At 38.4% G+C, this 23,299-nt stretch overlaps 1 protein-coding gene across 6 annotated transcripts in view; it reads right to left on the reverse strand.

The window, feature by feature from the left end:
• The window catches only part of rbm20 (RNA binding motif protein 20), a 48,306-nt gene that overhangs the window by 18,044 nt on the left and 6,963 nt on the right, over nt 1-23,299 (reverse strand). Inside the window, exon 1 of one of the 6 annotated variants that reach the window (XM_023820410.2) lies at nt 10,529-10,651. The exons of 4 other annotated variants lie outside the window; for them this stretch is intronic. In XM_023820410.2, coding sequence (XP_023676178.2) covers nt 10,529-10,596 — 68 coding nt within the window. In that variant the 5' untranslated portion in view covers nt 10,597-10,651. Of the gene's footprint in view, nt 1-2,698; nt 2,814-10,528; nt 10,652-23,299 lie in introns of those variants that run through there. One more of the 6 variants, XM_023820415.2, reaches the window with a different exon arrangement.

The raw sequence follows: 23,299 nt of genomic DNA on the forward strand, positions 1-23,299 counted from the left end.
TATATGAGCATCACTAATAGAGCAGATTTAAATCACTTTAGTAATGACCACGTACATTGAGTACTACTGCCATCTAAAAATACTCTCTCAAAACATTGCCCACTTAAAGGACGATCTGGGATAAGAGGCATTCGTCTGTGAATAACACGATTTTACACAAATGTTATCGTGATGCAGTTACAGTAGATTTAGCATGTCCGGGTGTTACATTCTTATGACTAACATATTGTAACAACGTAGCTAAGTTAGCTTAAAGTGTGAGGCATAATAATACGGCTTTACGAGGCCTGTCCCTGTGCAGCAGCCCTGAGGTTAATGTCTCCAGCGCCTCTAAAAATACCATTAGCACATGGAGTATCTTGGCAGAATCTGTTGGTGTGCCCCAGTGAACCTCGAAGTGCTTCCATGACGGCCAGCCTTATTGTTAAAGGCTGCCAGTCACCTTTTATATCTAAAGCAACAGTGGACTCACCTCTTCCCACCAGGATACATGGCATATAATATTTATAACTGGCATAATAATGTTCACTATCATTATAACTATGCCTATTATTGTTTGTTTTCAACGTTTCATTCATAGTTTTGTTTTCTTCCATAAAACAGTAATTGAATTAATAATAATAATAATAATATGAGGATGATGATGAAGAATGTTGAGCATGTTGTCAAATGTCAGAATCAGTGCCATTCATATGTTATGTTTCAGTTAAAGCAAATGAATTCCATTTATTTGTTTTACAGACAAACTTTACAGCGTGCAAGATAGTAATCTGAGTAAATGAAACACGCCACTTTTAGCTGTTGGTGTTTCGTCCTCTCATGTTACGCTATTTTATGTTCTTATATTTATAGCGTGACTATGTAGGATTGTGGCGGGTGGTGCTCACGCAGAACTTCATGGACATAAAAATCATTTTTGAATTAAGACTAAGCATAATACACATGCCGCAAGTACATGTAAACATGATGAGTATGGCTGTAACACAATATACTGGATAGTTTTTTTGAGTTGAAGCAGCACAGGGCCTTCGTACACGCCTCCTTACTCTATGGAGTGCTACACTAAAAACCCACCATTACGAAGCTGGCCGGCCACTTCAGCCTGAAAATAGAGACTCAGGGGCCCCGGTTCCAAAAGTGCCCGACGCCGACCTGTCCTGTCACTGCATGCAGAGTACGTGAGGTCGGGTGAACGGGAAAACCGACGGTGCTGTCAGAACTATGTTTCTCCATCGCATCTTCTCGCCATTATTTGTCTGCATCCCCAACTGATGGATCTCTTTATGTGGCTAATATTTATTATTATAATCTATAATAATAATAATAATAATAATAGTAAAATTACTAGTCTCCCCACTGAGGAACAGATAAAAACTGCCCCAGGTTAATGGCCAGCAATTTGTAAATGAACACTTCTAACGAGAATTTGAAATTAATCCTTAATTACTAGGCAGATATATAAAAAAAATCACTTCCAGTGTTACTTCATGACAGCATTTTCATATTTATGTTTCATGCACCATGTCTTAAAATCCAATAAAGAATGTTACTTAATGTGGTATTTTGATAGTTGTGATATTTTAATAAGTGAATTAAATTAATAGTAATTGAATTTTGTTAAGGTATATTTTGTACTTTTAACTTCAAATACACATGGACCAAAGGCACAATGATGTACAACAGACTCATTTTTTATAATGTGTTGATGTTGATATATTTTGTGTGGTCTGTGTGATTTGCTTAATACCAAAAATGGTTCTGATTTATTTGTGGCTCATGGTAGCTACAAAGTGGCCTTCACACATAACTAAACAATATTAATAGTCAATTTAATACGACTGAGCATATAGTACGTGACGGTATAGGCCTGATGCTTATCGAGTATTATCTAAATAAAAACAGTAACACTACAAGTATATAGCATGGATATTACTTTTTAACTATTCAAAAGAACAAACAGTATATCATTAATAATACAGCAAATTAATCCAATTTTAGTAGGACCCTGTGGTCTCTGGCAAATTCAATAAATGTAACAAAAAGCATACCACAGCTATATGGCGTATACGGCTGTAGTTGTACATAGAAATCAGCATATCACAAGATTTTGTACAGGTACCTCTGTAAATATAACTGAACCGTATTGCTTCCATTTAAGTCCTATTTAACATACTGAACATATGTTTATTCAATTGTTCTTTTAAACATACAATACTGTATCTATGTTAAACTCATGTAAACAAAACATATAGACCGAAACAGAATATTTTATAAGTGGCAAATCATTTTTCACCCTTTTCTCACGGTGATGTGAGATTTTCAATAATCTGAAAAATGTTCTACACAAAGCTTATTAACTAAAATCAAAGACCTCAAACTCATTAAAAAGCAACTTTTCCACCAACTTTTCCCACTAACCTCAAAATCTCAAAGAATTACTTCATGGAGGTTTCAACATCCCACTGAGAGCCCGACAATACTACTCCTTACTCCTGACGCACAAACAAATACGACCAGCTCAAAGGAGAGTGAATGTTAAGGTCATGCAGATGGCCAGCAACTTGCTGGAAGAATCATCGAAATGCACAAAAATAATAATAAAGCAGGCAGCGCAGTCTCAGTGTAAGGCTGACCAGTTATTATTACGCTTCAAGCCCTCTGGAGTACCAGCTCCGTAGTATCAGAGAGCCGTACCGACCTGAAGAGACGGACCCACTGGGGACCTCGCACGTTCTGTTCGGCTCGGACACGCAGTGAGGCAGCCTCCTTTCAGCCGTCACACAGCCCAGCCTGATGCCTGGGCTCATTTCCCGCTACAGGGGTCATGAATGATGAGGTGTCACAAATGGTTAGCATAAGTGTGAACGAATAAACGGCTGTAACGTTAATTAGAAAAACATCTCTCTCTACAGTTAGGTTTTCATTTAATTATTGTATTAACTAAGGCTTAATTGCCAAATAATTAATCCTCCATAGTACAGTACATCCATGAAAGACCACTGCTTTATTTCATTAAACTAATGTGGGGCAAACAAACTATGCATATATAGGTACCCATTGATTTATTCTGAAATGCAATGAGATTTACAACAAAATATTACAATGATGAAAATAGAAGCGCATATTTCATAACAATGAAGTTATTAATTTGACAATTTTACAGAATAATATTATTTTACTCGACCCCGCAATCCTGACCAGGATACGCAGTGGAAGACGGATTGATATTAATCGAGCAATTAAGCCGCCCGTTTTAATGAAGCTGCAGAGCAGTTTGTGTATATTATAGAGGTTTCACGGACACGGCAAGAACGCAAACTTTGATTAGACCTAAGCGCCGTGATCCGACTACAGTTCAATTACGATATAGTGTTCCTTTCAGAATCTTTTGAGAGGTTTTAAATGCAAATACATTGAATCAAAATTCCAGGCATGCTTAGACATTTTTAATGAATCACTACTATAGTTAGGGGTATAATCATGCTTTAGTAAATGTTCAATAAATACAGTATATGGCTACAAATAAACGACCCATCACTTCTTTCAAAGTTTACACTGAAGAACAACTCATTTGATCTTTTTTGTTTTTTTAGGACGAAACTCATTTACCTTATTTAACTTTTCCGCTTTTCCTACAGTTTTGCTGTCCAACGCATCAAGTTTTTTATAGTGACTTTGAGTCACTTAAGCAGACGTGCGATCCCCGATTGTAGCACTGTACTTACTATAAGGACGGTGAAGCGCCGTCTTAAAACCCCCCAATACACACCAAAGTGCGCGTCAAAGCGCCAAATGGAACCAAGAGCGCAGAGCCTTTAAGGAACGGGAAGTGTCAATTACGATGTCATTACGGTGAAAACCTATCACACTTATATTTGATACGTGCACTTCATGAATGTTCAGGCATAATCGGTTTATTCCGCCTCCTGAGGCTGAAGCCCCGACAAATAATAAGTCAGCTAACGTCTTTTTATACTGTCCAGCATTTTATGTGAGTCATTCTCTCGTGTTATAAGGCCATATAAAACTTTGACTTATTACTGCATATTTAGTATTACATTACACTAAAAGTACTACAATTATGAGGTATGCTAACTTATCTTAACACATTAAATAATCTAAATATCAACCTTTGAAAAAGCACGAACTCGGTGATCCTTTCCGAAATAAAAACGCGCTATGCAATTCGTGGTTGAGTCACCAGGGGGCAGTTAATTTATTGCTTGAGATTTCGCTGGCTAGCTCTTTTCATTTTCACGAAAATGGGCGGTAAGTATCGTAATGATTAATTATTCTACAAAACGACGAATCAGAATGAAAAAATCGAACAAAAGCGGTGCTTGTGTACACTGGTCCACTGCATTTAAAGATACACGTTAAATTCCACCATGACTAAAGTGATAATTAACAACTAAATCAGGCAAAAATGAATGATTAATTTGAAACCACCCAACCAAATCACAATAAAATATTTTTTTCTTGGTCCAAGCTGGTACCCTGATTCAAAATCCCTGACATTGACTGTTCCCATAGTCCTGCATCAATGGTCTGTAAATAAGTTGTCCTTCACCTAGACATCGAGGAATCTAGTTACCAGTGAAGGTGCCAGCATGGCAGATTTACCACCTCTCCATCTGCTGCCATTCAACACATAATGGAAGAACAACCTGTGTTCAGATTCCCTCCCCTTTTAGCCCAGCGGGCCACTAGGTTGTAAACCTATTGACACATCAGGCTCACCACAATTACTGCCAGCCTGTATGGCATTCCCGTGGGATGGGGCCGGATCACTGGAAATCAGACATGTGACTCCTGGAGTGTGTGAAAGCCATCCACTGGAAATGCTGGAGGTCAAATTCCACCTCCTGCTTTTGGGTGGAAAAATAACAGCTGTACAACTGCACAACCCAACAGAAGTTTGAGGGCCAGTTAGTGGTAGCTTTTTCTTTACGAGGATGCTTCAAGGAACGGGCACATATCCCAGTAATACCCAGACACTGCAACACTGGCATTTCAGGGCATGCCATTTCAGGACATGTGTAAATCGTTCTTCTTGAATCATTCTCTCTTCCAATTTTATATTCCCAGTTAAGAGGTGAGGACAAGTCTGAAGGAACAAGCCAACAATCAATGCCATAAACACCTACTGGCAGCCACATCAATTTACAGTGGATGATAAATTTACTGTGCAATTACCTTCAATGTAGCACCAACCGTGAAAACCTAATCCAGACCACTAGATGGAGCCGAATGAATGTACAAAAAAGGACATGCTCATTTGAGTTCGTGTTCTGTGGAAACTGGAGGTCCCTCAAAAACATTAAACCAAGAGTGCAATTTCAGATCCTGAGTGAAAGACTACTGTCGCCTTTTAAGTACTTGAAACTGAACCGTTCATGGTTTATAAATGGGTGACACAGTAAAAGTTACGGAATGGTATATTGCTTATTCCATTGCTTTTAAAAATGAAATAAGACAAACACTCAAACCATGGCTCGTGTTGGGTTTTTTAATGCAGCAGATGAAGTGGGTCAGTCAGGCCTGATAATTTCTTTGCTAAATTATTCTCTGATTGATCCCATTATAGACCTATTACACATAGAAAACCACGTATAGAGACAGACAGAAAAAAGTCAGAGATAATGGAAAATAAACAGCAATCAAGTTATTTATTATGATGACAGGAAAATATTTTAAAATATTAAAATCCTCCTTATATGTAACAAGCATCATAAATATGAGGGCTTGTGTGGCTTCTTAACAAATACAACTTGTTGCATGAAGCAGCTTAGAAATCAGATAGCACAGCGACGACTGGACCAGCCAGCTGGGGGCTGTGGCTCCACGAGCTGTCACCCACAGCTGGGAGCTCCCCTGATTTACGAAGAAAGAGCAGGACTCGGCTCTTGGGGCTCAGTGTGCAGTGGGATCGCTATCCAGGTCCTAGTGGCTTGATCCTAAGGGATCCAATGACTACCTCCATTAAAACTCAAAGCCCTTAATCTTTTTGAAATTATTACGATATGATATGGGTAGCATGGTGCTTCACTGGGTAGCACGGTGCTTCACTGGGTAGCATGGTTGCCGCACATCTCAAATGACTGCGACTTGAATCCTGTCTCCTGTTGAGTCTGTATGTTCTTCCTGTGTCATGTGTTATGTTTCCTGCCACGGTCCAAATACATGCAGTTGGGCTAACTGGCATCACTTCACTGACGATAGTGTATGATTGTCTGAGTATCTTCGTATGTACGGAGCACCCAGCCTTGTGCCCGAATCTGCTTGAGACCCCGCAACCAGGAAAACAAGTCGGAAAATGGATATATGATACATAGCTGTCAAACAGCATGATGGTGCAGCAGTGCAGTTCTGCATTCTGCTACAGCACTCAGTGTCAGTCAGCTGTGTAGCGATCCGGGTTGAGGTTCAGAAAGGTGTCCCACATGGACATGCTGGTTGCTTCCTCACTTGTAGGTTGAACAAAATTTCAGACAGCTGCACTCCAACTGTTTGCCGGTCCGAACATTCCAGCAGAAATTTGCTCTGAGTGAAAAATTAGAGCTCAAGATCTCAGGCATGTACAACGTGTGCCAGGGTCCAGAGAAAGCTGTCGCTTACCATTTAAGGGACATGTGAGGAACCTTTGCCCTTACCATCACCAGCCTTCAGCTTGCATGGGGAAAGTAAATGACAGAGGCAATGCTTCCACTGAAATCAGCTACGTTTACTGTGCCAGGCACTTCTTTGCATTAGAAAAATGAATTACTTGTGAAACAGTATGGTAGGCGTCACTAACCTGTACAATACAAGTATTCCATATTATATTTGTTTTGGGCTGCTGTGAACTGCTACCTCTAGCAGCACTTTTGCTGTATTATTAAGCCTTTTTAGAAAATAAACCAACAAATCTCAGCAACCACACCTAGGACAATAGGGTATAGAAAATGGATGCATAGACAACACCTTAATGTGTATAAAGTACATACAGAAATTCTGTTTTTTAGTACAGGCGAAAAGAGCCATGCTTGTTTATTTTGAAAGTAATAATGAAGGATATGAACATATTAAAAAAAAAAAAAACAAATGCTAACAGTATCTGTCATATAGCAAGACGACTTATAAAGAGTGGCAGTTCTATACCCAGAGGGGGAGGTGAATGCTAAAACATCTTGAACGTGTACCAATTAATTTAATCGTATACATGTGACCAAAATGATACTCTGCATCGTTATGTGCCTGATGGCACAAATTTTTCACGCTGCCATGTGTTCCATGTTAAAGATTCCACTGACCTCTCAATCTGGAACATGATAAGACATGGGGAGGATCAGTGACCATTTTGGTAAGCGCCAAGCTACACAAAATATTCATGAATGGACACTAAAACACTTCATTTCTAAGGAAATGCAATATAAATCACTGTAATACTCAGGTTTTCCTCGTTTCCTGTCCTCCTTTCAAGCCTAAAGCTACTTTAACCATCGATAGTAAAAAGTTAAATTGACTTGACAGTTATTCTCAAAACCGCTGGGGCCAAGAGAGCTAGTACGGTACTGTGAGGCAACCAATAAAACTTCAACTGGCCGTGTTTCCTTTTTTGGGACAGTGAGATACCCGTGTTGCACAGTCATGGCCCCATCTGTCAGCCCAGCACACCCCCATCACATGGGTCTGACGTGTCACTCCAGCCACTGAGGAGAGAACCCCACCCCCCAAATGCAGCAGGTTTGCTCAGGCCACATACAGGAAAATAAATCATCCTTCAAACAAAAATGACACCATAGGGACGCTCTCCACCCACATGCACAGAATTCCTGAGCTCTCATTGCTGAAATTATATACAAATGATTTAGCCCAGAAAGCAATTTTACCACTTTCTACTGCTGACTATTTACTGAAACAGTTCAGGTTAAGTACCATCTTCTAGCTTACTTTAAACAACAGTATTCCTCCTGAGATCTAAACTTGATACCTACTGGTTACAAGCTCATGCTAACCAGCGCACCAGCTGCTACCCCAGGCTATTCAGCAGGCTTGTACGCACATGTGTCCACAGCCATCTTGCCTCTGACAGAGTGCCCACGCAGCAATCATTCTCAGTGGGTTTGAGAAAACTTGCTTAAACACCCCATGCTGTGTCCCACTTGCACACAGGCTGCATTCCCTTCCCCTTTCACTGTCACTTGATCTACATCAGCTCAGTGACACCAGATCTTTGATTACAGGCAGCTCCACACAGACTCGCATTTCCTCTTCTGCTTATTTTAGTTCAGACCTCGTCCAATGAGAAGGTAAAACACTTGCAAATCCTGAAAACATAAACTATTCTATATGATGCAGGTTCTTTGCACTTAGGTATCTCTGAGCAAGGTACTCATACAGTACACGTGCCTATAGCATGTGTGAGATTCACACTGGGTTGAACAAATAGTAGGCAGTACTTTCAGCCAAATGTCATGTTTGTGTGAGACCCACAGAGGTGCAGCTGGAGGTCTTCCGATAGACAAATCTGCAATGGTGTTCTATCATCTACTATTTGTCGAATACTGAGCTCTCTCTTTAGCATAAGAGTGTTTTATCAGAAATGAATTTCACCTGGCAGTCACAGGAATTTGAAAGCTGCTCAACACTTTTCTGTGGGCTGCAGCGTGAGCAGTCTTTTGTTCAAACAAATGTCTTCACTTTGCAAAAGTTGAAAATGTACATTTGTAACCATAGCCACCATTTTCGTTGCCTAAATTATCCCAAGTGACTGCAATTAAATGTCACATTCAAAGCGAAACACCTGATCTATCGTGCATGAGTCCTGGCAAAAAGCATTCGTACACTGTGCCCACAAAAACAAAAGTGTTGGTCTACAATATAACTCAACTGCTAATTATTTTTGGGACAATTTTGCCTGTTTTCAGAAAAAAATACATTAAAATATTCCACAGTGTTTTTACTTACAATATTTGAACCATTTCTGTCCAGTGTAATTGTGTTCTCGGTACCGTGTAGCCCACCACAACGTGCAAAGAAACAGATGACAATGAACTAGAGTACATCCAACTTGCAATTTCCATCAATTAGCTAATTTTTATATGACATGGAACACATCATAGCATCATTAATAACACTTATTTTTTACTGATGAAACAAATTTTTACAGTTAAGGTCTGCACCACCATAGCAACGTCCCACCAGAAATTAGATAACTGGAAAACACTAAAACAGGTTTCTGGAAGAGCATATTGTGCTATTTGTTAATGCCTTTATGCAGGATGCGATTAGACATGGAACTGACAAATGCCAAGAGCATATGGTCCATTGAAGAAACACCCAGCTGCATCTAAGATTTCCTGGCCAGTGAGATACCCATTAGCAAAATTAATGTAAATAAGGAAAGAGAAACATTGGTAGTTCGGAACAGCTGCAGGAAATGAAAGAATAAGATGAATGAGAGCCCTTTGTCCTTCGATGGACTGGGCCTGGCATGGTGTGGGGTAATACTGCTAGGGCAGGTCTGTGGAAATATGGCTATTATGGACCTTTGCTGTTGTCACATTATACTTCAGCATGTTATAGTATATTACTAATTTATTTGGTGCTTATTATGGCCTAGAGCAGCCATAAATCCAAATTTTTTAAACAAAAGAATTCAAGCTTGAAGATTTTAGGTTAAATATTGTCAAGATACCACAACTTGTCAAAAGGTTACATTATCATGACAAATTTCCAACTGACCAATTTCTTCAGCTGTATGATTTATACACAGATCCCAGCTGAGCAGTGAAAAGATGACAGAGGGCAAAGGGAGAATTCCGATGTCACCATTTCATCACACACACATCCTCAGACACAAATATTAAAAACATTCAGCGTGGAGTCAGAGCTACTGTAATACTGCTGGCAAGTACTCTGCCCAGCAAAGGACGCTCCAAATAAAAGCACAACACAAGCAGCCAAAAGGCTGGAGAAGTATTTCTGCTACTCTGTCCTGAAGGATGCATGCTGGTAACAATGGATATAAGCTATTCTGTAAAATTTATACTCTGCTCTTTGGCTTGTTTTATTCTTAGTTTTAAACATGTCCCTCAAACCTCCTAAAACATTCATAAGTCTTCATTAAACAAAAATGCTTTCTTTTTTATATTGTATTTTACAGACAATTCACACATAAAAAACATGTATTGTATTCAGAGCAAGACTTCACTGCTCCCCAAGACAGTGCAAGTTCTGGTCTGGGTTTATTATTTGGCTTTTTGACTTACCCATTTAAATTTAAACTAAGAAATAAAATACATAACATTTTTGTCTAGCAAGATACCATACTTGGCATCATTTTCAAAAGGAAGGTACAAGCTTAGGTATGTACATGTCTGGCTGCATTTCCTGCCTAGCAGCTCTGCTTTATAATGTTTTATGGGTTATTATATATTTAAAATGCAAAACAAAATAGTCATACTTAGCCATTAAACTATTTTATAAATGTCGATAAAACAGCTGATAGATTTAAAAACACAACAGTGGTGTGATCTTTGTTTACCTCTCTGGAGCGAGCAGCTGGTAAATTAACAACACTGATGGCAACGTCAGTGCCCCTCTATCATCCATGTGAAAGTTGCTGACAGCTAAAAGGTCCTACTGGCACACACAAAATGTAAGGCTCACACACACAAACACAGACCGGATAGGCCAGGCTGTGGCACTGCAGACACAAGCTGCACGGGTCCGGTTGCAGCCAATTCCTTAATACACCCTATCATCAAACTACTATTAATCACACAGTTCCTCCCTCTAGGCCAATCAAAGGCACCAGGGTTAATTGACCAAAGCCTCTTTTAGTTGGGCCACAACCCTGTGATGACAGGCAGATATTGTCCAGTACCCCTTCATTTCACATGATGCGCCTATCCTACCGCCGCTCCGAAAGCAATCAACATGCCTTGCCCTGATATGTCCGCCACTGTCTCCACAGCAGGAATGTGTGAGTACTTCTCTGTGATAATGGTGCCTAGAAATAAACACTGCAGGGGCCAGTCAGTTCTGAGATCCTGGTGATTCAGCCTTATCCTTGATTTAGGGCTTCTCCAGTTCATACCCCCAGTCCAATCTCTGTTTTTGGTACTACTGAGGTGTGAGCCAAGGAGGTATCTGGGGGAATAGTAAATTGCTCATTGGCAGCCACAAGAGACCCAAAATCTCCGTAGAAGGAGTTGATGGGGTGAACATACTGAAGGGCTACAGTAAGCTATTGACATAGACCAAACAGAAATGACTGATTGTGGTGCTTTGGCCTGCTCTCAGAAGCCATATTATGCCAATGTCGCATCATTTTCTCAGTAGAAGTTCATGTAAGAACAAAGCAGTTTCAAGGACACTGGTCTTAAGTTACACAACAACACTGTTTTGCTCCGAAGTGAAATGGATGAAAAAATGCTGCATGAACGACACTCCTGGTAAAGAGTGTTAAAGGTCTGGGCTTGTCTCTGACCACTGATTAAACCACAGCTGACAGTAATATCAGCCTTGTTTAAAAAGTAATTCACAGTTCTGCTGAGTGTAGGAGGAACTGACTCAGGCAGACCAAAAGTCCTGTCATATGACTCATTTTTAGTGAATATCTTCCCATTTTAAGAGTAGATAAAGATTAATTAAACTATCCACAACCAAAGTGGCTGTATATTTTGAGTGGCCAGATTCAGAATTAGTATTTCATATTTCTACTAGCCCCAAGTTCATAAAAGTGGATATATTTATAGCATTTTCTAAATGAAGTATTGCTCATATACAGGAGCTGCCTTCTCAAGTATTTTTGTGTGCATCCCCCTCTCATGCTTGGTCTCAAGGGGAGTGAGTGGGACAAAAAAACTGCTGCCTATAGATGCCAAGTAGATATTGCTCATTGAGGTGGTGGTCTGGCCAAGTGCTCCCTGTTCCTTTGGGAGGAAAAAAGAATAATAATCATTCACTTGTTCTATTTGTCATTTAATGTAAAGCACATTACTGTGTAAATGCGATTAATATATCCCAGAGAAAAATGCTTTCAGCTGCACTATAATAACTAATCAGGCGTGAATGAGCAAGATCCTATAGGCTTCTCCGTCAGACTCCTGTTAAGTGCTATTGCTTACATTGAGTCACAGTATCATAATTATACTCTCCCAATAGGGGCTGACTGCAAAGTATGCAACAAACATGCAGTACATTGCTAATGCTGTTCAAAGTAATTGCTTTTGGACAACAAGTCAGCTACAACATTTAGAAATCAAGAAAATGTGCAAACAGCACGATCAATGCTGTTAAGTGATTTGGGAAAAAGAAATGGCCCAACATTTATTGTAAGTTCTATACCAATACAATGGATGATACACAACATATGCACAAAATTATTGGGACACCTGGCCATTACACCCACAGGAACTTTTATGGCATCCCATTCTAAATCCATAGGCATCAATATGCCCCCCCCCCCTTTTGCAGCTATAACAGCTGCCACTCTTTTGGGAAGGCTTTCCACATGATTTTGGAGTGTGTCTGTGAAAATTCTGCCCATTTATCCAGAAAAGCATTTGTGAGGTCAGACATATACATATACATATACCAAGACTTTCTGGACAATTCTATCCTTCCAACTTTGTGGCAACAGTCTGGGGAAGGCCCTTTTCTGTTCTAGCATGACTGTGCCCCACAAAGCAAGGTCCTTAAAGACATGGTTGGATGAGTTTGGTGTGGAAGAATTTGACTGGCACACATAGAGCCCTGACCTCAACCCCATCAAACACCTTTGGGATGAACTAGAACAGAGACTGCAAGACAGACCTTCACATCCAGCATCAGTGCCTGACCTCACAAATGCTATTCTGGATGAATGGGCAAAAATTCCGACAGACACTCTCCAAAATCCTGAGCAGTTTTCCCGGAAGAGTGGCGGCTGTTACAGCTGCAAAGGGGGGACCAACTCCACATTGATGCCTATGGATTTAGAATGGGATGCCATAAAAATTCCTGTGGGTATAATGGCCAGGTGTCCAAATACCTTTGTCCATATAGTGTATGCACATAATTCACAGCGCAGTAGGTTCAGTTTTAGCTCCAAAATACAAAGCAATGTCATAAAAAATAATGCATACAAGGATATGACATACAGAATGAAGGTTAAGAGTACTGGCTGATCCAACACGATGAACACACAAACAATGCAATATTAAGATATTTCATTATTGTAACTACCTACAATCTCAGGAAAACACTAATTTATAAAAAAAAAAAAAACAATTGAAAAAAGTTTGCAAAGCATTCATACCATTCACATACATACACAGAAAACTGAGTAAATCCAAGTCACTTTAGCATGGTTTTGGATTGTGGGGGGAAAATCACAGAACATGAAAGAAACCCCACAAACCCCACCCACATACTGACAGGGTGGAGACTTGAACCCTGGTCCCAGAGGAGTGAAGCAAAAGTGTTAAATACTGTGCAATGGTCCTATGATACTGGACAGAGAAATTTCTCCTCACAGGAATCAATAAAGTTCTAAGTTATCCTATACTGTCACCCTACAACTTCCAATTTTCATGCAAAATATTGCTTTTTGCATATATGTTTTTCACTGTATAAGTATAGACAAACAAATGGCATTTTTTCCAATGCAGAATATGTATAGGTGTTGACATCACTTGATCAATGTAAATTGTATTTGGTATTTCAGGTTAACCATTTGAATGTGCTTTGCAGCTGCTGTGCCCTACAGAAGCAGCAACAGAGGTTAAAAGCTTTTTAGCTTTTGACTGTCAACAAGCTGACAAAATGCTGGCAAGCCACGGTCAGGCACGCGACTTATAGGTTGAAATCAGTTAGATGACATAGACTGGAGACTCTCAGACGCCACATACCAAGTATCACACATTGCTGCCCATTAGCATTAACGCTGCTTGTATCTAAAATTACAAATGGTGACTTGTAAAACCATATAGATCCATAACATGCCAGCTGATGAATCCTGCAATGGGGTGTTGGCATGCTTTATAATTTATAAACCATGCACCTGGCACAGACAGCTCCACACCAAATGCGGTGCTTGTGCAGGAAAAGACAAGTCAGTATTCAGAAAAGCAGTCCCTTGCACAGCAGGGAAACAGTGAAATACTTGCATAGTCTGCTGTTTGCAGAACAAAACAAGCACTGTGATCCTGACATGCTACAAATCATGCAAGCTTAATGGGAATCAAAATCTAAATGCAATAAAAATGGGGCTTAATGCAAAGCGTGAATATGAGTAGAGACAACATAGACTACAAAAGCTCCCTCCAAATGATACATTTTCAGAGCCAAAAACCATGACCTGAGGAAAACAAATGCTACAGAAATTGAAAGACTTATGCAGACGATTGAAGTTACATTTTGATTTAACTCTTTTATCTGATGCTTTTATCCAAAGCAAATTACTGTAGAGGGAAAGGGTTAAGATTTCTGTGAGCTCCCTAGGTTATTCACATACTGTAATATCTGTAACAGTAATCACAGCAAACATGTAAACGTATTGGATTGCCATAACAGTAACTTTGATCAATTTTGTTTGTTTGTGACATTTGAGTTTGTGCTAATGCAAAAAAATGTAAAAGTTCCCTCTTCCTTTAAAAAAAGATACAAGACAGAACACAATGACATGAACTTCAATAAAATGCCACTTCTGTTGGATTCACCTGGACTAATTTCTTTTATAACCACAGTCCTTAGCTTAACCCCAAATTTGCAAGCGTTCTAAGACAAACTGTGTAACGATACCTAATACGCTGCCTGGAATTTAAAGATTACCATCTCTACAAGACCACGCCAGCTGGCCATTGTAGGCCTGCAGTCGCATTTGGGGGGTTCCCCGAGAAAGAGTTAAACTGCGCTCTTCTCCTTGACACTGAGTGACAGGCAGATTGGTCTGCTGACAGGGAGACGGGCTTCTCAGATGTGGCTCTCTGGTTTCACGTGTGTTCAAAGGCTGAAGAGAGGAATGCCCAGCACACTCCCTCGTGATCTTTCCTTCAACACTGCAATTTCCATATCGCTTACAGGCCACCGGTCTTGCCATGGATTGCTGCAAATTTGCTAAGGCAAAACCCTTAGGCAAATTTTTTTTACCATTGCTTAATAACACATTCCGTGATGTTTTATAGACTTGCAGAATTCTATTAATAATTAGAAAAAAATAAAATATTATCCTGACAGTGTTGACAACTACAAACAGCTTATACCAGATCTCCTGTTTACACCTGGCACAAAAGTATCTCTGATCAGATTTCTCAAGAAAATTTTCATAGATCTAGTAGTGCTGAGCAGTGCGTGATAATGCCTCTGAATAGTCAGATCGAGGAAACATACAGAACTCGAAGAGCAGCTATTGTGTTTCACTGAAGATGAGTCACTAAAACCATTAAAAATCCCTTGTTTCATAATAAAGTATTTTCAGAATTCCATAAGCATACCATTTAAATTGCATTTGCTTGTAATCAATATCAATACAAATCTAAGAAATACTTTTATGATATTTAATTGATAACAGATAATTATTCATTATTGTTCTTAATATTAGTTCTTCCAATACTGAAACACAGGTGTCTCTTGTTTTGACAATAATCACTGTGTGTTACTCTCACTAAAGACAGAGTGACTCACTGACTCACTCAATTTGCACCAAGCTTAAAGCTCTGTTCAGCCATACTTCTGGCATTGGTGGGGTGACCCTTTCAGATCAAATACCAACATATATCATGTTCTCCGTAGGTCAACATCTTTATGCCTACATTAAAAAGTAGCCCCACAAATAGATAATTTATGATCTGTGGGACAAATAAGAATCACAAAATAACTAGAATACACTACACTAATTAAATCATCCAATTAAAGTCAAAGTAAAATAGCTAAAATAAGAGAAATGACTAACTCTTGGAGCGCAGCATCATATGTGTCTTTTGAAAATGATTATACCATAATACACTTCATCTTGATTTTGGCCCCTATGGTGTGACCTGAAAGTCAACAGAGACTGTAACTGCAGTGAAATCAACCCTGTACAAAATAGTTATTCAGTCAGAGGCCCTAAAAAGAACATGGCTTTCACTGCAAGCTTTTAGTGCAAGACAACCACTTTTTAAACCATTTAAACAGGATAAATGTTTAAGAGAGAGTCTTATGCTGGCGCAAAACAAACTTTGCAATCAATTGCCTGATATATAAAACTCATCAAAGTAATAATGTCAGCTGACTGTATAAGCTGAAACAGTCCTATATGCAGCTTTATTTACTATACGGCCATGATTACAAACAGTATTACACCAGTACTCATTCAAACAAATATCAGCTGCTCTTAAGTTCTCCAGCCAGTCAAAACAAACCATCATCTCACTCAGGAGAACATCTAAGGAGTCAGAGGCTCTGAACCAGGTGCTGGAGTCAGTGAGGAGCTATACATAGCTCAGGCCCTGTAGATATGTGTGTTATGCCTCTGGTTATATTCACTTACCCCAACAGTTCCAGAATTAGAATCTTAATAACAAGATTATAAGTATTTTGCTCCTCCCATCTACCTACAAAACAGAAAGTGTTGGTACAAGCTCCACTTAAACCATCATTGTTCTTACTTATTATGTGTATTTTCTCTGTAATTGTTTTGTTAGCAAGTTGGTTTAACACATAATTGTATGGATTATAGCAGGGGTTCCCAACTTTTTGACATCCACAAATTAGCTTACATCACACAAAAATTGTATTAGACCGGGTAACCAATAAACTGATAACACCTGCTGTTCGGGGGTATGAAAATACTGGACAAACTGTGCATTTTCGTAGAGCATGGCCTTTCCTTTTTCAGTATGGGACAGTCCCATACTATACAGGATGGGTGGCAAATCTGTCCCCAGTGTTCAGAGGCCCGGGGGAATATTAGCCACGGACCCAAACTGGACCACAGACTTGGATGTAGGAACCCCTAGTACCCCTCTGTACTACAGTTTGAACAATAGTTAGTGGAATTAAGTACTGTTATTGTCAGGCATAAGACAGAGTGTTAAACAGCTATTCATTCAGAGGTCCTGAACAAAACATGACCCTTTCTTTTAATGGAAGACAGTTCAATCTAATCAGAAGTTTTATCAAAATGTTGATTAATACTGCCATATTAGATGGGCTCCAGAAAAGTTTCCTGTATTTGACTACTCTTTGTTTCTCTTGTAAACCATTTATTCTAAATCAGTGGTGGACTTCAACAGCCATATCAATTCACATTTCAAAACATACTCAAGAGAAATAACACACTGAAGAGATCTTGGAAATAGCTACAATGACAATTCTTACAGAAATGCCAGTGGTTTCTTCATCACTGATGTAGTACAAAAATTGAGTTTGTGAATCACTGTTATGGCAAGACAGAGAACTAAACACACATGACACAAAAAAGAACCTGAAACAGGTTCTGACAGACTTGCGCAGAAGGATAGACTTTGGACCCTGCACAGTAGGTTAAATTTGATTTCCTGTAAATTGTTCCTATGGTGATGCAGGCAGAATGCCTTTACAGTGACAGCAGGTTCTACAAACTCTCAAGTTCAGCTGTTCACAGTAGGCACAGTCATGCAGCAGCAGCAACAGCAAGGTTCTTCATTCAAAGATTTAACACACTTTAAAACCAGACACATTTTCCACTGCCTAGACAGATAGCACTGCTCAGTTAAAGGTAAAAACTTCCTGAATAGTAAAGAATCTTGATCTTGGGTTTTTTTTGGTCAAACTTTATTGTCCCAGTAGGGAAATTTGGCTTGGGCATGGTTGCTTTATAACAAACACATTACAGAATATCTCCACAGTTCCACATTATTTAAGACTGATTAAACCATTTTAAGAGCAGGGCACATTTAATGCATCAATGCATCAATGCATCAATTTAATGCATCAATACCTGCACACACCATAAACAAGAAATACACATAATGTCTGGAAGCCACACTGCATGCCTGTGCAGCAAATTCAATGCCAAGACCTCCAAAGTCACATGGTGCATGAAATGTGATGAGTGACAACAAAGTTGATGACTCTTCAGTGGGAAAAATATTGACAACTGCAAAACAGCAAAGAAAGAATGTAGATGGAAAAGAACCATGAAAGAAAAAAACCCAATTACAGCCAACAGACTGAGGAACAAAGTCCATACTTATGTGATTTTGCATTTTACCACCTGTTATAAAAACCATCAGCACACAACACAGAAACACTATATTTCATGTTGTGACATACCAAAGCATTTGCAGACCTAGAGGATTAATGGACCGCAACTTTAAATGACACATACATGTGACATTTCTTTTCAGCTTAGATCTTAATACCCTTCACACATCGTTAATATGTTTCACAAAAAAATTAATTATCACGTTTTTTCAGAAGATCTGATCAGGAGCAGTCAGAACAGAGCCAAATCCAGAAATCCATTTTCAATTCCTTGAAACTATAACATGACATAAAGTGAATTTTATATAGCAAACTGTTTCTACAGTTTGATTTAAGGAATAACTAAATAAAATGTTTTGAAGGGCTTAGCCAATTCTAAGAACAATTCATACACTAATGAATAAGGGTTTAACTTACACAGAATTCACCGATTGGTACAAACCTGTTTTAGGTTCATGGTTCGGTGCAATTTCATTATAGTAGGGAAAACAGAATTTGTTTTGAAATTATTATTAAAACTGCAATCACAAACACAATAAGCAATAGTTCTAAACCAAAGGCAATGCATCTATCGACATGCCTGAATAACAGAACCTAAGAAACACTTATTTGTGCATTAAAATAAATAAAAAATCAACAATATAGCATTATAACAATCATAATGAACTAAATCCTGTCTAAATCCCACATTACCTAGCAGTGGGGTAAGCTTCTTATAATGGACCCCCCCATGTCCATGCCTCCAACCTAGGTCCATAGCCAGAAATGAATTTTGAAGGAGGGTCCGGCAAAATTCGAGGCAGGATCAAACTCCTTATTTACTACCTGGCTATATGCCAGGTGGAGAGCAACAAATTTTTGGGGGGTCAAAGCTGCAATTTTACTACATGGCTACATGCCTGCCCTGACCCTTAACAGCTAAATGTTACAGATATACTATGTATCTTTGTGAAATATCCTAAAGGTACACAATATTAACTATAGCCTTGTCATAAAAAATTAAAATAAAAATTGAACACTCTGAGTAAGACAGATTTGACAGCCAGATAACACTATGTATATTGTTTGGTTTCTGACAGTTCATAATGCAATGTAACATGCTTCGGGAATTTAAACCAAATGATCAATAGCCTGCTGATCCTCCCCACAAAGGGGCCCATCAACCCACCCTGGGTACCCGTGTTTCTGAGGCTCCACAGGCTCCACTACCTTTAGTTCCGCTAGTGCTATTGCATATAATTGCATATTTGTAGCTATAGTCTTAGTTATTTTTTTAAACCGGTCTGAATTTCCTGGCAAAAGCATCTTAGATGCCAAAAGAAAGACTATTTTGCAGAGGCTGTTTCTGCCAGACTCAGGTCTTACACACACTCAGATGATCTCATTTGAAATGAGTTAGCATACTGGATGCATTTACAGCAAAATATCCAAGTTTGGTAAAATAACACTGACAGATAGTTTTAGTCTTATCAACTACTCTCTCCAATTCTAGTGTAATTTATTGGGAAACTAAAATGCTCCCAGACCGCTGATTATGGATGACTGTAATCAGCATTAGCCATAAACAACTCAGCGCCACATGTAACAAAATGTTTTCCATGTTGAACATTTACTAATAAATTTAGGTTTTGCCCATGTCAAGCACTGTTGTTTCATTGTATGTACCAGGCTGAAAAATATGTACTGAATAGAACACAACAAATACGTGTATCATTACACCCTACTAATGAACCAATTAGAGATTACATATACTTATTTTTCCATTAAATATTTAACAAACATTGTATCCCAAATAAGTGATGATAATTTACAGCTTCACGCCTTTAATAGCTCACACAGCTGAATCTGTGCCTTGCTTGTGGGTACAAAAGCAGATCCTCTCCTGACATGGCAATCTGCAGTGTTTTGGCCATCATTAGAGTTCTTTCGCAAGCAGTCATTAGTGAGAAGTATTTAAGGAAAATGAAATACCCTGCTGTATAAGCCATTTTTGAAATGCTGGATCTTTAATAGCCAAGCCTGAATGTGAAAAGCATGTGTACTCCTCCAACAGAAATAAATCAGTTTCCAAACATTTTAAAGCGTCAGTCGTATAACAATGTCCAACCAACCACAAATGCTTTCTAACCAAAGATAATCAAGTATTGTGGCTTTGTGGTAACAGCTGAAATGTGCTTTTCATCTGTTTTTTTCTGAGGGTGAAACTCTAAGCCACAGCTCATCTTAAGGACACACAAACAACTATTTCAGAATCTATGAAGTACTTCTACAAAAGTATTGAGGAGTCAAAATGACTATCCCTTCAGCAGAGTATTTCACAGATCGGCATCATCACTAAACTGTATGCCATTAAATTCAATAAATTAGCTACAGTGTAAAGTGTGAATAAAAACAATGAGCTTTCGATAAAACCCTAAAAAGCTGTTAAGAACTCCAGGTGCTTGCCATGTAGCTGTTGGCAGTTTAACAAACAGATTAGCCCAGTTGCTGTTCTGTGTCAACACGGCAATGAACACTGCACAGTGTCTACATGCTCAGACATCAGGTAGCAAAGCTGTGAACGCAGTTTTCCGCAAAGTGATACAATCCTTGGCTCAAGCCACAAGCCAGCCATGACAGTTTAGAACCGCAGGAGTGTTGAGGAGGTGCTTCTTGAATTATTTCTAAATTAGTTTTACAAGGGTTATCTGGTGCCTTGAGAAGCTCTGTCCAATGTTCCATAAAGTACTGTTTTGGTTATTTATTATTTTTACAGACAAATATTACCGTTTGAGTTTCTAAACAATTTATAATGTTTAATGTTTAAACTCATGCATCTTAACTTTCATCACCCTGAAAAACATTAACATAAAGTAGGACAAAACTGCATTGCCTGTGATGACATATGTAGCTCTATTCTGTAAAACCAGGAGATCTTAAGAGGTTGCAATGCTTTCTAGCCATGTACATAGTTTTCCCCACCATGAAATACCCAGCACATGAAAGAACTATTATCGGAACAATTAGTTTTCATGGGGAAGGTATAGATTACTTTTAATCACTGTCAGCACTGGCAGGTACAAAAAGATAGTTTTCACAAACAAAGCTGCAAAAAATATGCGTGGGAAATTCAGTGTTTATCACTATGTTGCAGTGAAAGAATCCCTTCTCTCAACACTCTATACGATAAAGCTGATACCTAAAATTGAGCTGTTATAGTTTCATGGTAATTCAGATTTTATATCCGTTTGGCTTGTACTTAATCAAATAGACAGGGTAGTTCTTGCTTCCCACACTAGTCTCCAACAAAAATGGTAGCCATTTACTGAACAAAAAGCCAAAACTTCAGTGGAATATTACAGTTTATAGCTATGTAATAATATCTACACATATCTACTGGAATTTCAATGAAACATTAACAATGCATACTTTTCCACGTGTGCTAAAAAGATCAGCACACCTGTTACATTATATGTCCATTATTATATACATCTGTAATCGTGCCATATTATATGAACAAAAAAATACATTCAAAAAATACTCTTTTTATATTTTTTTGTACTTTTTTAGATTTCAAAAAGCCAGCCTGTATCATGAGGCACTACTGAGCATAACTGAGCAAGAACTGAGCAACACGAACCCCAGCAAAGCCAGAGAACTTTCCCTGTGAGCCATGGGAGAAATGCTTGTAAGGTAAGGTAAAGCCCACAAAGACTTTACAACTCTGATCCTATTGTTCAAGCCACAAAGGGGTTTTCCCTCCCAACCAAAAGGGAGTTGTTTCACGATTGTTACCTTTTCTATGGCATGTTTGCATCATGACACCCCAACTCCTCAGTGCAAGATCAAAGGCAATCACCGCACCGCCAAATGAAAAATGGACTAGGTGACCTGAAACCAGCAGCTGAATGTAAGAGGCACCAAAGTATAATAGCTAGCGGTACATTTTAAACACTTTCACTTCACAACTGACAATGTGGTTGTTTAAATCAGTCAATCAAGGCAAAGCAGAACCTTACTGCCTCTTTCCTACACTCCATGTTCATTTTGCATGACAGTACTTTCATCGCACAGCACATTCCACTACCCAACAAATAAACAACCAGATACATCAAAACTAAACTCCGTTAAAGAAAAATCATTTAATATAAATACATTTCAAATAAAGTTAGTCTTATATGTCAGTGTCAAATACATCAATGAGTTAGATTTTTGAGAAACAGACTTTTGGGAAATCTGTTTCACTTTCTGTCACATATCAAATAAATATATAAATTCGGGGGCTTCAACCAAAACATTCTATAAATAAAAGAGATTTTTCTGCATTGATATAGAAAAAATATATATTTTTAAATCATTTTAAATGTGAATAGAATATATTTTTATCTTCAAATTTTTAGTTGGCAGAAAATTCACATATAATTCCAATTCGTTCATGAATAATGTGTTAAAAATACACTAAAAATTATAATAAAACATGATAAAAAAAAATCTTATATTTAAAAAAACAGACAAAACTAAAATAACTCAGTCTTGAATCTGAACTACTCCTCTTAGCTTTAAACAATTCAAGACCAAACTACCCTATCTATCTGACTGACAAAAAAAGCTTCACTTGGCCAGTTCATGATTATGACAGAAAATAAAAAACGTCTAAGTTAATCAGTGTTCTCTTAAAGGTAATGAACATAAGAAAAAACTGAAACACACACACTTCGGACATTACCAGCATTTCACAAAAATAAATCAAACTACATCTCATAAATTACAGGTCAAGCAAACACATTATTTGTTGTTTTAAAAATAGAAACCGTGGATGGTAATTCCATAAATGGACAACAGTACCTTTTTGCCTTTTGGGGCATCTATATATATATATATATCTATAGCATTTCTGTGGAAATAATTCAAGAACCCGGATATTGTTTCAGCTTTGTTGCTTTAATGTTATGCAAAAAAATGGCTTTAGAGCAGACTACCGAAAAATCATTGAGAAACAAAAACCATGGTTTACATGGCTTAAAAATATGAAGTATGGAGGTTGACATACTTTAGAAAGAACAGAAATTAAAATGATGCCTAAAAAGTCAAATATACAATAAATACATTAGAATATCGGAGA

This window comes from Paramormyrops kingsleyae, chromosome 20, assembly GCF_048594095.1.
Source record: "Paramormyrops kingsleyae isolate MSU_618 chromosome 20, PKINGS_0.4, whole genome shotgun sequence".
NCBI classification, from domain to species: domain Eukaryota; kingdom Metazoa; phylum Chordata; class Actinopteri; order Osteoglossiformes; family Mormyridae; genus Paramormyrops; species Paramormyrops kingsleyae.